This window comes from Vulpes vulpes, chromosome 8 (genome assembly GCF_048418805.1).
Source record: "Vulpes vulpes isolate BD-2025 chromosome 8, VulVul3, whole genome shotgun sequence".
In the NCBI taxonomy this organism is placed as follows: domain Eukaryota; kingdom Metazoa; phylum Chordata; class Mammalia; order Carnivora; family Canidae; genus Vulpes; species Vulpes vulpes.
Window position 1 is genome coordinate 38401701 of NC_132787.1, and position 14990 is coordinate 38416690.

The window sequence follows — 14990 nt, forward strand, 5'->3', positions numbered from 1 at the left end:
TGCGGCTGCAGAGCTGGCCGCTGGTGCCTGTAGCATTAGGCCAAAAGGGCCTTTACAGGGACTATAGATTCTGTCCCCTGCCTCAGGCATGCCTCCTTAAAGCTTCCTAAAAAAAGTGAAAATCCCTAGGAAAGGGAGGCTTAATACCTAATTTTGGTCATTTATTGTGGTATTGTCTACTCTCAGGATGGTGGGAAAGTTGTATTATTTTTTCTTGAATTTAGATATCTAAAGTTCACATTTAAAAAGAGACAAAATCCCCCCAAAACATATAAAGAATATGATCCTCTCCTTTGACATCCCATCACGTTTGCCATTTAAAGGTCTAGATATAGAACCCTTGATTTGCCATTTTCTTGGCATCACCATCCATGCAGAAAGCAGGAGAGAGGCAGGACAGAGAGAGCCCTACGGAGATGTGAGGTGTCCCCCTCCTTCTTCCTCTGAGGCCTGCGCCCTGTGCCCTCCCTGGCCTTCCCAGCCGCTAGGAGAGCACTGATCTCCCGGTGCTGGCTCCTATCTTCTCCAGCCTGCTCACTCTCACCAGGGATGTCCTAATTCAACGCTCCTCTCTTTGAGGCAGGGTACTGCTTACAAAGCTTCAGGGCTGCTCTTTGCCTACCATATTAAACGCCAGCTCCCGAAGCTGACAGAGAAGGCCTCTAGAATCATCTAGATGTCCACAAGGACTTTTCATCCTCTGTTCCCATTTCTTTTTTCTTCTGCCTGAGTCCTTCCCTTCCAGCACAGGTGCACCTTGGTGAGGCCTTTTAGGAGCACTCCAGCCCCTGTGAACATTTCTTGTGCACCTGCTGTGGCTCTTGTATTTCTCATTTTTAAAAAATGCTCCATTGAGCTCTAGTTTCCATATAGTAAACAGCACCTTTTTAAGGGTAAGATTTGATGTATTTTGACATATGCACACACCCATAAAGCTGTCATCACAATCGAGATAACAAATATTTCCTTGGCAACCCCCAAGGTTGCCTCTTTTTAATGTATCCCTAGCCCCCATCTCCCACCCCCAGGCAACTGCTGCTCTGCTTCCTGACACTACAGATGTATTCACATTTTCCAGAATCTTCTATAAATGGGATCAGGCTGTGTGTACTCCATTTTTGCCTGTCTTCTTTCACTCTGCATAATGCTTTTGAGATTCCCCTATGTTGCATGTTTTCATAGTTTGTTTTCATGGCTGAGTAATATGCCCTGCTGTAAATGGATCACAATTCATTTGTCTTGTTCCACTTTTCATCGAGGAGTCTTATTTCCTCAATGAGCAGCAGCTGTTGAGGGCTGGGACTGAGTATTCTGAACACCAACCCCCCCACCCCCCGCAGTACTGGCAGTGTGACCTGCCCGTGGCAGATGCTGTGATTACCCACAAGAGGCAGCTGTCATACAGAAAACACATGGTGTCTGGGGCCAGGATGCCAGGTCCAAATCCTGGGATGTATTTACTGCCTGGTCACCACGTTCCTTGTCTGTATCTCTATTCAGCATTTGTAAGCATAGATAATGACACCATATCTCCCTGGTATGGTTATTGTAAGGGGTAGAAAGTGAATAAATGCAAAGCCCTTAGAAAGATATCTTGAACATATTTAATGCCAGTTATTGCTGGGAGGCAGTGGAGCATGGTGTCAAAAAGACGGATTATGGGTTTGTATGGTGGCTCTGCCGCTGTGATGGTGTGACCTATACAGGCCTCAGCATTCTCATTTGACAAGTGGGAGTAATACAGATATCCTTACCAGAGGGCTGCAATGAGAATTAAACAAGTCATTTGTATAAAACCCATAGAACAGGGGCACCCGGGTGGCTCAGTCAATTAAGGGGGTACCTTCAGCTCAGGTTGTGATCCTGGGATCCTGGGATCAAGTCTGCATCCTGCTCCCTGTTCAGCGAGGAGCCTGCTTCTCCCTCTCCTTCTGCCCCATGGCCCCCATACCCTCCAGCTTCTGCTCTCTCTCAAATAAATAAAATCTTTAAAAAAATCCCTCATAGAACAGTGGTACATAGCCTATGCTCTTTAGAGATTGGCTGGTATTATATACTGAGCGCTGGGAAGGTGTCAAGGGGGAGAGGTCAGAGGAGGACCAGCAGGGAAGGGTGATTTCCTTGGAGACCTCTGACCTCCTTTCTTCTCAGCTGACTGATTGCTGACCGTGGAAACAGACGGAATAAATAAGACTCTCTTGACCTGGGAACATTTTAGAAGCCTTTGAGCTACTGGACAAGAATGCGTTTATTCAGAGACAGGCAATTTAAACGTGAATTTAAATTTAACTCTGCGTTTGACTCACCGAGTGTAGAGGGATCCTGGGTCCTGGCTCTGCAGCCCGCATCTGTGCTGGTCACAGTCTGCAGGGCAAGGCAGGTCCCAGTGCACTCCCTTTGTGGGTGAGGAAACTGGTCCCAGGGGGAGTGACGCCCCACACTGGAATTCAGCTCCCTGACTTCATGGCCCTCCTGCAGGGAGGGTCCTCTACAGCCTGTAGCTTGTCATTCCCCGAGGTTACAAAGCAGTGGGGACACCTCTCTGGGCACCCCTGATGCTTCTCTGACTCTTTGCTCTCAGAGCCTCACACTGCTTTCAGCCTGTATGTGTTCAGCCTGTATGTGAGACTGATGGAGGCCTGGATTGGGGTTTGTGTCCCCTGAGGGGAGACCGAGCCAGAGATGGGGGGCCTGACCCCCATGACCTCCTAGGCTTTGTGTCCCTGATGGCATGGGCCCTCCCTGAGCCTTGTTTTCCTTCAGTTCCTGGAAACCTGGGTCCCAGCCCACCAGCCTTGCCAGATCTGCACGTGCCTCAGTGGGCGGAAGGTCAACTGTACGTTGCAGCCCTGCCCCACAGCCAGAGGTGAGCCCCCTAACCCTCACCCTTCACCCCCTCTCCCTGCTGCTCTTAGAGGAAGAAGGATCCCTTGAGGCCTTGGCCATACTGTCTGCATACCTGGTGGGCCAGATACAAACATCTTTTTCCTCCATCGCTGCTGCCCCACCCTTCCTACTGGACTTGGGGTCACCTTTTCTGTACCTGGGGGGTAGACACTATTAGAGTTTCATCCTGCCCCCCTCTCCAACCCCAGCTTGGCCTTCAGACTCAGAGTCTCCTGGAGGGCACATTTGAGGGGCCACCGGGACACACCAAGGAGACTCATTTGTCAGAGGCCCCTGGGCCTGATTCTTGGCAGGCCTCCCATGCAGGGCCTGTGCTGGTATTCTGCAACATTTTACAGGCTGCATGCTGCAGCATTATTGATCTCTCTGCCTTCTGTGGCATTCTCCGTCAGCTCCCACCTGTGGCCCGTGTGAAGTGGCCCGCCTCCGCCAGAACGCAGAGCAGTGCTGCCCGGAGTACGAGTGTGGTATGTGTCCCGCCCTGGGCATTTCTCCAGGGTCCTGACCCTGGCCCTGGCCCCAGGTGACCCATGTGGCAGGTGCAGAAAGGTGTGGGTGGGCTCAGGCACAGGGTGCTCAAAAGGAGGTGGGTAAGGGCTGACTCTCTCTCCCCGCCCTACCTCACCAAATAGCAAGAGTCACCTTTGGAAAGTAGGATTTGCTTCCTAGGAAACTTCTGCAGTGAATTATTAAATGTAAGGTTTGAGAGCATTAAACAAACAAACAAACAAACAAACAGAATGGGGTAATCTCTGGTGGGCAGTAGTGCAGAGATTTACTGAAGAAAAAGCCATGCCAAAGTAACCCATGTGCCTTTTCGATAAATTCAGAGTAGACTAGATATAGAGAAGGCCACACACAGGGCACCTTGATTTCAGCAAGTTATTCGTCAAAGGGTTTCATTATAGGCTTGCAAACTCCATGGTGAGTAATGGGCTGAATAAATAGTGTAATGAGATGAATCCAGAGCTGATGGAATTATGGTTAACAGGAGAGGAAATCTCCAGTGCCCCGTTGCTGTCCTGTCCAATGTGTTTATTAATTGTATGGATGGAGACATAAAGCACAGGCGTGTCAAGTTGGCAGTGATGCAAATCTTTGAGGGAGAGCAAATAGATCAAGGGATAGTCTACAGGGTCTAAAAAAGAATGAAATCATCTAGAAATTTATGTATGCTGATGAAATTTATAAGGCATGAATAAAGTCCTACATAGAAGGAGATGTGGCTTGAGAAAAACTTGTGGAAAATAGGTCTTAGCATGCTAACAATAGAGAGAACTGGGGGCATTATTTACCTCAGGCCCCTCATTTTATAGAAGGGATTAAACTTCTACAATGTGCCAGACACTTTGCCTCCATTATTTCATGACACCCTGAGACTGAGCCTGGAAGGTAGACCTTCCCAACTTGCAGAGGATGAGACTGAGGCCCAGAGGCTTCAAGTGATTTGGCTGAGATCTGAAAATCCCAGCAGTGACAAGAGTAATCAACACGAGCTTATCATAGGAATCAGATCTGTCTTTCTATCTGTCTGTCTATCTACCTACCTATCACTCCTCCCCTTCTCTACCTCCACCTCCAACTTCATCTCATCCCTACCATGCACCTAAAACACTAGAAGTCTGGAGGAATAGGAATGTTGGGTGCCACTCACAATAGTACCCTTGCTGACCTCTGAGTGGGCATCTCTCTTTCCTGGCCTCAGTGTGTGACCTGGTGAGCTGTGACCTGCCCCCGGTGCCTCCCTGCGAAGGTGGCCTCCAGATGACCCTGACCAATCCTGGCGAGTGCAGACCCAACTTCACCTGTGGTAAAGCCTCTGTGGATGCGGAGAGGGTGGCATGACCATTCTCTCCTGGCCTGGGGAAGGTGTCTTGTATTATAGTTAATTGAAGTCTAGGTTTTGCATACATCTGGAATTAAGGGGTGGGGGTGGTAAGATCACACCTGGATTGAGCCCTCCTAGTCACATGCTGCTGCAGGTGTACCACGTGCGGATTACTTGGTTTGTATCCAAGTAATCCAAGTGGATACAAATCTGTAGGTGCCCCCTGCCTCCGTTATGTTTAACTATTGAGCCACCAAAGAGTATAGTGCAAGCATCAGTTGGACTAAAAGTAAGACATGGCAAGGAACAGAATTGCATATGTAGCCTTTGAGAATACCCACCTTACATCAAGTGGAGTTCCTATCCTATTGATTTAGAGTCTCACTTGAGCTCCTAGATATAAGGCCTAGAGGGTAAGAGGACATCTCTTTGTATTTGAAGGAAGTTGGGAAGAGGGAAAGGACACAGGAATGGGACTGCCATTGGTAAAATGATACTGTGGATTTGACAGAGTTGCTAGCATTCTTTCATTCAACATTGTTGGAGGACCTAAAACTATAGGGTATTGTTCTAGGTACTGAGCTGGGGATAGGATCACAAAAGCTACCAGCTTGTAAGCATACTTGCCCACACATGCTGTGCCCAGGCTTATCTGGATCTTAGAGATTCTCTGTCTGAGGTCTCTGAGAATCCACAGCTGGAAGGACTTTCCTTCTTCATAGAGTGAAGACCAGGCAGCCTTCACTTCTCCTCCACTAGAAGTCCTAGCTTCACATTTTTCCTTTTGATGGATGTTCTTATTTTTTCTGCAGACTAATTGCTTTTTGGTATGATTGAAAATCCCATAGTCCTTGAGCTCAGCTCTTGGGCATTTCTGATTTAATATTCTGGGTCTGGAGTTCCCTGGGATCTTATTATCATAGCTGAATACTTATGAACCCTGGCTGAATGCACTGCCCAGTGTGGATGGACTGGGGCATCACCTGGTGCTGCCCCTCAGCCTGCAGGAAGGATGAATGCAGACGGGAGTCCCCGCCCTCTTGTCCCCCGCACCGGACGCCGGCCCTTCGGAAGACTCAGTGCTGTGATGAGTATGAGTGTGCATGCAACTGTGTCAACTCCACGGTGAGCTGCCCGCTGGGGTACCTGGCCTCGGCTGTCACCAACGACTGTGGCTGCACCACAACAACCTGCTTCCCTGACAAGGTAGGGGCTGCTTAGTTCTGGTTGGGAAGATGGCCAAACATTTGCTTCTCATGAAATATTTGCCTACCTAACCTTCCCCTCCTGCCCAACCCGAATACTTTAATGGTGGGTGAGCAGTCAGCATTCACCACAGCCTAATTAGCTTGGGAGGTATTTAGAGAGAACGTACTATGTCCTTGGCATGGCTAGGTGCTAGGGTTACAAGCAAGCTATGAGACATGGGCCCTACCATTAAAGAGCTTATTTTGTAGGTTAGTTGAGGGACTAATAAAATTGCATGAATTATTTAGCGACTGGTTAATAGTTTATTCATTTGTTAATTGCTATCAATTCATTGATGTAACCATCCATCTATCCATCTATCCTTTCATCCATCCATCCAATGTTTACTGAGTAACAACTATATTCTAGCAGAGCTGGGACTTTGTTAGGTGTTATGGGAGAAATGTAAGATGCAGACTACTTATGATCTTGATAGTATATAGAAGACAATTGCCTATAAACAGAATACAATAAAGTGTCAAGGGATAGTACAGCTGGTATGTGCAAATAGCAGTCTTCTGGGGGAGAGATCCACCAAGATGACCTATCATGAGCCAGAATTGCAGCAGGAAGACCTGGGCATGATTGAGCCCTGGAATGAATGACAGGGGGGAGCCATGGTTATCTTTCCCTGGATGCTTGCTACTTGCAGGCTATCATTGCCTCCAGACCTTTTTGGTGAATAGAGCTTGGAAATATATTTTTAGAGAGAACAAAGCTCATGCACTCATAGTAATATTTTGGATTCAAATTCGATTATAAGGTTTTACTTAACTTCTTTGACTTATACTTCTACTACTTTTTTTCTAAGTTGTAAATACTGGTTTCTTAACATAATTGACACAATTAGTTATTTGCTTTATATTACAATATGCCTAGAATAGTCTCAAAAATAACAATGTCAATATTATTGCCAACAATTTAAGGCAACTGAGAGAGGTTTAAGATTTATTTGCAGTTCTTTAGTGTAGGAATATAACCCATTAGGGATATATGGCCAAAATCCTGAGTTTTAAAGTTATTTGAAATAATTATTTTTCTTGTGTTATTTTGCCACTGCTTTGATCTAGTTAATCAGATATTTTGGTTTGTTTTACATTTTTAGGGATTGCTTTTACTTCCTTTTTAATTTACTATTTTTGTACATGAAACATATCGTGGCATAGTGATATAGTTACTAATAATGCTGTAACAAATAGCCTCATACATCTGTCATTTTGTAGTTTGGGAAATTTGTCTTTTGAGATAGATTCCTAGAAGTAAGATTCTGGTTGGTAACATTTTCTAGCAGGCTTCTTCTTTTTTTTTTTTTTTCTAGCAGGCTTCTTAATAGAAGAACAAGGGGTCTCATTTAGTAAGGTCATTATATTAGCAGCTGGAAGACCCAACAGATAAAGGATAATGGCTTATAAATACTTATACTGCTATGATGTGAATGAGAGTGGAGACCTGTTCACAGCTTCAGAGGGCAGATTCAGGATTAATGTCAAAACTGTCATTAAGTGTCCTGATCAAACAGCTTCCTTACTGCCTCATTCCTACAGAATAAAGTCTGAGTATTGTGTACCATGTGCATACCAGGCTTTACATATTCTGATCCCAATCAACCTTTGTAGCTCCATTTCCCATATCCCTTCTATAGCCTACAGTTCTTCCAAGTAGGACCCCTTGTCTCTTAAACATATCCATTCTCTGTGCCCCAGGGTCTTTCCTTGTTATGCTCCCTGTCATCTGCAGTCTTCTGGGGGGCTCCTATTCATAGACCCCACTCACCTTCAGCCCATTATGTGTGGATGGGTGCTAAGTCCATGAACTTTACTGGGTCTAAAGACTAGGGAACAGTTTTCTATGTGATATGGGAGGGAGTTAAATGCAATTAAGACAGCGATGAGCCTGGATTAAGGCCACCAAGTGAGTTATTCCTGAGCCTGTGGTCCAAGAAGGACTCACCAGCACACACCAGCAATGGCTCTCTAAGGCTGGTGGGCAAGGAAAGGAAGAGGGCAAAATCTCCTTCATAAGCATCCCTCCAGGTGGGCAGAGACCATGTTAGTTTTATGTACTGCTGTATTCTCAGCACCTAAGGCAAGTTCCACACATAGTAGGCACTTACTTATTGTTTCAATGACTGGAATAAGTTTGCTCATGGAAATCTTGTGTTTGTAGGTGTGTGTCCACCGAGGCACCATCTACCCTGTGGGCCAGTTCTGGGAGGAGGCCTGTGACGTGTGCACCTGCACGGACTTGGAGGACTCTGTGATGGGCCTGCGTGTGGCCCAGTGCTCCCAGAAGCCCTGTGAGGACAACTGCCTGTCGGTAAGGGGAGCAGAGGGGCTGGGCACTGCCTGGAGCAGGCAAGGGAGAGAGTGGGGGAGTGGGGATTCTGGGAAGGGGCAAGAGACCCCTTGAGTAATTTCTGGTTCAGGGCCAGAGATGAGGGGAAGGAGAGGACTGAGGTTGGGTGAAAGGCAGCATTAGGGGAGGATTGCTGTTCTGTCTTTCTGTGAGTCTGTCCTTGGCCAATGGCCATGTCTGTTGTATGGTCTTGAGTCCAGAGGGCTGTGGAGTTGGTTTGAGCAGAAATTGGATATAATGCCTAGAAAGGAGGACCTGATTTTTCCCCATATCTTCCTCCTCAGATATCACCTCAACCTGCCCCTAGAACAGACACATGTTTTTATTTTTCTGAGGTTCCCCCAGTTTCAATGTCCTATAATGTATCTACACAAATTGGTGATTTTTCAGACCACATTAATAATTTGAGGGACAGGAAACATGATCACTGCTATAGCTCAATTCAATTTTTAATTCTTGTGGTACCTGCCCCTAAGACCCCTGTGTGTTCTGGGGCACTCTATTCTTGCATATTTTAAAAAAAGATTTTATTTATTTATTCATGATAGACACACAGAGAGAGAGGCAGAGACACAGGCAGAGGGAGAAGCAGGCTCCATGCAGGGAGACCGATGTGGGACTCAGTCCTGGAACTCCAGGATCACACCCTGAGCCAAAGGCAGATGCTCAACTGCTGAGCCACCCAAGTGTCCCTATTCTTGCACATTTAAGACTGATCAGACCCTTGGGGTGCTTGGGTGCCTCTGTCAGTTAAGTGTCTGCCTTCGGCTCAGTTCACAATCACAGAGTCCTGGGATTGAGCTATAGTTGGAATCCAGCTCCCGGCTCAGCGGGGTATCTGCTTCTCCCTCTGCTTCTGCTCCTCCTCCTGGCTCATGCTGTTTCTCTCTCAAATAAATAAAATAAAATAAAATAAAATAAAATAAAATAAAATAAAATAAAATAAAACAATTGGATCCTAGAAAAAAGGGCGTGATAATGTACAGGGAGAATTGGGGTCAGATTCTGGTTTATTATTATTATTATTCCTTCAGTGTTATCAGGATGATAAAAGATAAAAGAGGAGTAGCCAGGATAGACAAGTACATATATCTTGTGCTTGTCTTCATAACAGTAGTGGAGCTAATGCTCTTGACGCTGGTTTGGAAGTGGGTGGTTTGTTGATGGAAGGGGGGGCCCAATTATGAATCTTGAAGTGGGAGCCTCTCCTTAATTCATCTGCTCTCTACCTGCCTTGCTGTGACTGAGGAGGAGTGGAATTGTGAGGCACCCTTGGGAGAGAATGATGCAGTGGTATCCAGGTATGTCCACTGGGAACACTAAGTTTTGGAAACCCGTTGGTCTGCATCTCTTCCCACAGGCCATGGAAGGTGATGGAAATAACTTGCTATCAAGCAAGGGAGTGCTGCTTAGAGGTCATTTCTGTAAAAGTAGCACTCTCTCTATATATTTTTAAAGATTTTATTTATCTATTTATTTATTTATTTTTAAAGATTTTATTTATTTATTTGAGAGAGAGACAGACAGAGATAGTGAGAGAAAGCACGAATAGGGAGGAGAGGGAGAAGCAGGCTCCCCACTGAGCTGGGAACCTAATATGGAGCTTGATCCCAGGACCCTGGGATCATGACCTGAGCCGAAGGCAGATGCTTAACTAGCTGAGCCACCCAGGCGCCCCAAGATTTTATTTATTTATTTATTTATTTATTTATTTATTTATTTATGAGAGAGAGAGAGAGAGAGAGAGAGAGCATGAGAGCAAATGGGTGGAGGGGCAGATGGAAAAGCAAAGAATCTCAAGCAGATACCATGTTGAGTGCGGAGCCTGACACAAGACTCGATCTCACAACCTTGAGATCATGACCTGAGTCAAAATTAAGAGTTGGACACTTAACCAACTGAACCAACCAGGTGCCCCAGCACCTAATATATTTTGTGTGTCAGTAGGAAGTTTTGATTGCAAAGAACAGACTCCACTCAAGCTAACTAAAATCAAAAGGGGATTTATGAAAAAGAGAATGTCTCAGAAATGAAATGCAGGAGATGTGAATGGGCACCACAGTCATAGAACATTTCTTTTCATTTATCCCATGAACCCCTGTCTCTGCTTCTCTCTGCCCATCTGTTCCAGCTCCTCTACAGGCCAACTGCTGGTGGGAGGAAGTCTTGTTTTTTCGTAAATTTCATTTGCACACGGCTTTATTGAATCTGGCTTCCACTCAATATGGCTTTGCAGATCAGGGTTCATCCCTGTATAATCTGACTTCCTCAATCTTTGTATTCCATAGAGTAACTTCTCAGGAAGAAAATTGATGGGCTCAACTCAGCCTCTGGATTGGGTCCTCTGTCCAGTCCTCATCTGTCCCAGTCAACTCTTAGGGAGGGTGCAGGTCTTGTGCTATAAACTTACCTGTGTAGAGGTGGTGCTGGAGACAATTTCACAAAAACTATGGAGGTCAGGGGAATGGATGGAGGTGGCACCATGTCTAGATCTCTTGACTACATGATTGCTCTAGGGAATTATTTTAGAGACATGCTGGTCTTAGAGACTGAATATTTACACCTTCTGGGAAAAAGGGGGCCTAGTGCTTTAATTAAAGCTGAAGGGATGTGGGAGGCTGTACCATGATGTGTTGAGTTGAGGTGGGAGCTTCAGTGAAGCTGAAGAGAAGTGAAGAGATGGCTTCAGACTTCATTCTTCAGAGAGGGTAGTATCAGCTCTGGTCCTACTCCAGAGACATTTGGGCTCACTTACCCAATGTCTGAATTCATTTACTGTCTAGGTTGTGACATCAAGCAAACATAGGACAGCATTACCCCAAAAGAATAACATTACCACAGCCCTATGATTCTTCTTTTCTGAAGTCACAGTCTGCAGAAATAGACTTTCCCCAACCAATTCCGTGGTTCTCAGCTTTTCATGTCAGAAAAATGTAAAGCTAGAGAGGGGCAATGCTGGCTTCCCATGGAGTTTTATTGGTGGGCTTTTGTGCATATGGCCTTGCTTTCATGTTGACAGCAAGAGAAATTCCCACTCCTTTGTATAAATCTTGGAGGAGTTTTTCTTTGAAGGCTTATGACCACCAGATTCCCTACTCTTAGACTCCAGAATCAGACTACTTCATGGAATTTTAGGAACTGTGTTCTGAGGGACTGAATAAAATGCATTTCATTTCATTTATCTTCATGATTCTCTTCCAGAAGGAAGAGGAAGTAGGGCTGGTCTTCCCACTTGCCAGAAAGGATGCAGAGGACTAGCACAGGCAATGAAGCTTGAGATCAAGCTGGTGGATGACAGCTCACTTGAAGTCAGTAGACAGGGAGTGTCCTGACTACTGGCCCAGTGCCCATTCTGATAGGCTAGCATACTGGCAACACCAGCATTGCAAGGACGGGTCTGATCCAGCCCAGAGACAAGGGACCAGAGTCCTATGCCTCCTACCTCCATTTCAGCTATGACAATTGCTTCAAGGATTATGTTACTAGGCACATCAGGAATTTATTCTCAGGGGCATCTGTCTTCAGATTAGGTGTATATTAGATGTACTTAGTTCCATTCTTTGTTGCAAATATTTATTTATTTATTTATTTATTTATTTATTTATTTATTTATGAGAGAGAGAGAGAATGAGCAGGGGAGGCAGAGGGAGAGGGAGAGGGAGAGGGAGAGAGAGAATCCCAAGCAGACTCCTCACTGAGCATGGAGCCTGACATGGGGCTTTATCCCACAACCCTGAGATCACAACCTGAGCCAAAACCAAAACCAAAACCAAGAGGTGGATGCTCAACTGACTGTTCCACCCAGTTGCCCCTACTTAGTTCTGTTTTTAATTGCAGAACCAGAGAAAACAGGTTGGAGAAGAGTAAGGAGAAGGTGTGAGATGTAGACTTTGAACAGGTATAAGCTAGAGGATTTGGAGGAGTATGGGAAAAGAAGGAGAGATGACATACAGGATGAACCTTGGTTGCACACCAAGAAGATGGGGATATTGGAAGTGTGGAAGTAATCTCAGAAAGATGGCAGCCAGGAAATTTGGAGTGGAGGCATGGCTAAGAGTACTTGAGCATGCAAAGTTGGTGGGGTTTTGTGAACAAGGCCTCTGGTCTGGGAGTCAGGCAACATAAGGACATGTTTGCCTGTGATGGGGGAGGGAGGCAGCAGCAAACAGGAAGATTATGCGAATCCAGATGACCCAGCACTCTGAGAGAGACACACAAGACTGACTCTAGGTCCTTAAAGGGATTAATGACTCACTTCTGTGATCCCTTGAAACATTGCTTCTTTTATGGCACTTTGTATATTCTGCTTGTAGTGGAGGGTGTCTAGATTGTATTTTTCTAATTTGTTGGCTCCTCCAAAGTACCCCAGTACATCATAGATGCACAATAAACGACTAGAATCTCAGCTGATAAAAGACTGGGGATGGCTCAGTGGGCACTGCTGTGACGCAGGTGGGAATATAAGTAGGTCCCATGCAGATGGTGCAAAGTTGAGCCAAGTCTCTGGAGTGCTTGCATTCTCCCCAGAGAGAGGCACCAGCGTTGTGTGCATCTCCTGACTCGGCCCTGCTCTTGAGTGTTCCTGTGGAACAGAGCAGGCTTGGCATGCACGCCCATCCTGAACAGCTGCTGTCATTCCTTCTCTCTCAAGGATAGAGCTCCAAGATGAAGCATGATTCTGGGTTCTCTTTCTGTGGCTCCTGGGACGAATGCACACAGCAGTGTTTTGGCTGTTCTTTGTATATTGCTTCGGAGTTTCTGTGGAGGATTTCAGTCCAAGTGCCTAATGCTTTGGCCAGATGGGAGGAACCTCCAAGAGGCAAGAGGGGCTGGCCTATTTATAGGATGCTGGTCTCCCTGGCAGGATTTCTGGGAAATATCCATCTGTGTACTTTCTTATCTTACTATGCCCCATAAACCACTAGGTAATATCAAGCAATAGTCAGGGCAAACCCAGCTCTGCACATTGGTGAGAGGTCAAGATGCTCAACTTGTATAGGTGTTTATCCCTATTAGAGCAGAGACTAGATCCTAGGCATCCTGATTGTTCTTCCCCAGTCAGTGAGGAGCCCTAGATTTGTCATGATAAACATCAGGCCAGCTAGCTGCTTCTGAGTGAGTTCTGGGCTGTCTTTAATACTCCCATGGACTAGATCTTGGTCTGAGAGTGGAAGCTCTCAGAGAGTAGGGTTATGTCTCTTCAGCTGGCATAAGACCTAGGGGTTGATGCCTCCTGACCACTTCTTAGCATGATCCTGAAACTGGTGGATGACAGGGATGAAAGTCTGCAAAGCCCCAAGGCCCAAAGCCCCAAGGCTCAGGACACATATGAGCAGATAAGAACACCTGTGCCTTTGTTGCTGGGCTGTCCTTCCTCTCTGTCCCTTTTATTTTTCAGGGCTTCACTTACGTCCTTCACGAAGGCGAGTGCTGTGGAAGGTGTCTGCCATCTGCCTGTGAGGTGGTCATCGGTTCACCACGGGGCGACTCCCAGTCTCACTGGAAGAATGTACGTCTGGGACCCAGGCGGGGTGGGAAGAAAGGTAGTGACCTTACCAGGGTGGCTGTCCATTCTGTGGTCCAGTGTTGGCTTTGACCTTTTCCCCCACCTTTTGGTTTCCCCACAGGGAGTGCATCTGGCTGTGGTACTATCCAGATGTCCCCTGGGATTACTTTGCCCCTTAGGAACAGTTGAGATTGCCTCAGACTTCCCATTTGGTAGATGTGGGGAGAGGTCCAGGTCCTGCTCTAAGAGTTCTCTGAACTCCTGGGGGATTTGTGTCCTCCTGTTTACCTTCGAATCTGAGGTCTGGTTTCCCTGAGTGGTTAGTGTGGGGTGGTGGCCTCACCATCCTGCAGGCATTGTAGGCCTACCACTGTTCCAAAGCTCCATGGGCTCTAAGTACTGTTGTGCCCTGTGTTGGGCCACTCATCCACAGGCCCAGAAGCCCCCGGGACAGATTGCTGGGCTGTAGGGGTCAGATGGCATCATCCCTAGCCCCTTGAGGAGTAGGTGGGAAGTAGCCCCTGGCTGGGAAATGGGTGGAGTTTCCCTTCCACACCTCTTCTATGTTAGCCCATGCTGCCGCTTCTTGGTCAGAGTGCCCTAGAGCCTCTGAACTCAGCTCACAGCCAGTGCCCAGGATGGAGGGGAGTGTCCCCAGGCTCCCCTAAAGTTGTGAAGACAGTGTCTGTAGAACTCATGGCTCTGAGCTAGGATCGTGGTCAGGGTGACTTTGACCCAGACTCACTGAAGGACTTGGGATGTGCCCCATTCATTCCCTCTGTGGGTCTTACCCTATGGGTGGTACTTAGATGTTAAGCTGGGGTTCATCCCCAGAGCTCAGATTGGCTCCCTGAGAGAACAGCACACTCCCATTGGGCCGTCGGCCCCAGCCTTACTCAACTCCAGTGCTCTAACCACAGGTTGGCTCTCAGTGGGCCTCCCCTGACAACCCCTGCCTCATCAATGAGTGTGTCCGAGTGAAGGAGGAGGTCTTTGTGCAACAGAGGAATGTCTCCTGCCCCCAGCTGAATGTCCCCACCTGCCCCACGGGCTTCCAGCTGAGCTGTAAGACCTCAGAGTGTTGTCCCACCTGTCACTGCGGTAAGGCGTGTGTCCAGGGGCCCTACATCTAAGCCTCTCTGTCCA

At 46.8% G+C, this 14990-nt stretch overlaps 1 protein-coding gene across 4 annotated transcripts in view; it reads left to right on the forward strand.

Moving 5' to 3' along the window:
- Positions 1–14990, forward strand: part of VWF (von Willebrand factor) — a 137167-nt gene that overhangs the window by 108210 nt on the left and 13967 nt on the right. For all 4 annotated transcript variants that reach the window (XM_072766161.1, XM_072766163.1, XM_072766162.1 and 1 more), the window contains 7 exons: positions 2764–2866; positions 3300–3374; positions 4613–4717; positions 5736–5941; positions 8150–8299; positions 13737–13847; positions 14765–14945. In XM_072766161.1, coding sequence (XP_072622262.1) covers positions 2764–2866; positions 3300–3374; positions 4613–4717; positions 5736–5941; positions 8150–8299; positions 13737–13847; positions 14765–14945 — 931 coding nt within the window. The remainder of the gene's footprint in view (positions 1–2763; positions 2867–3299; positions 3375–4612; positions 4718–5735; positions 5942–8149; positions 8300–13736; positions 13848–14764; positions 14946–14990) is intronic.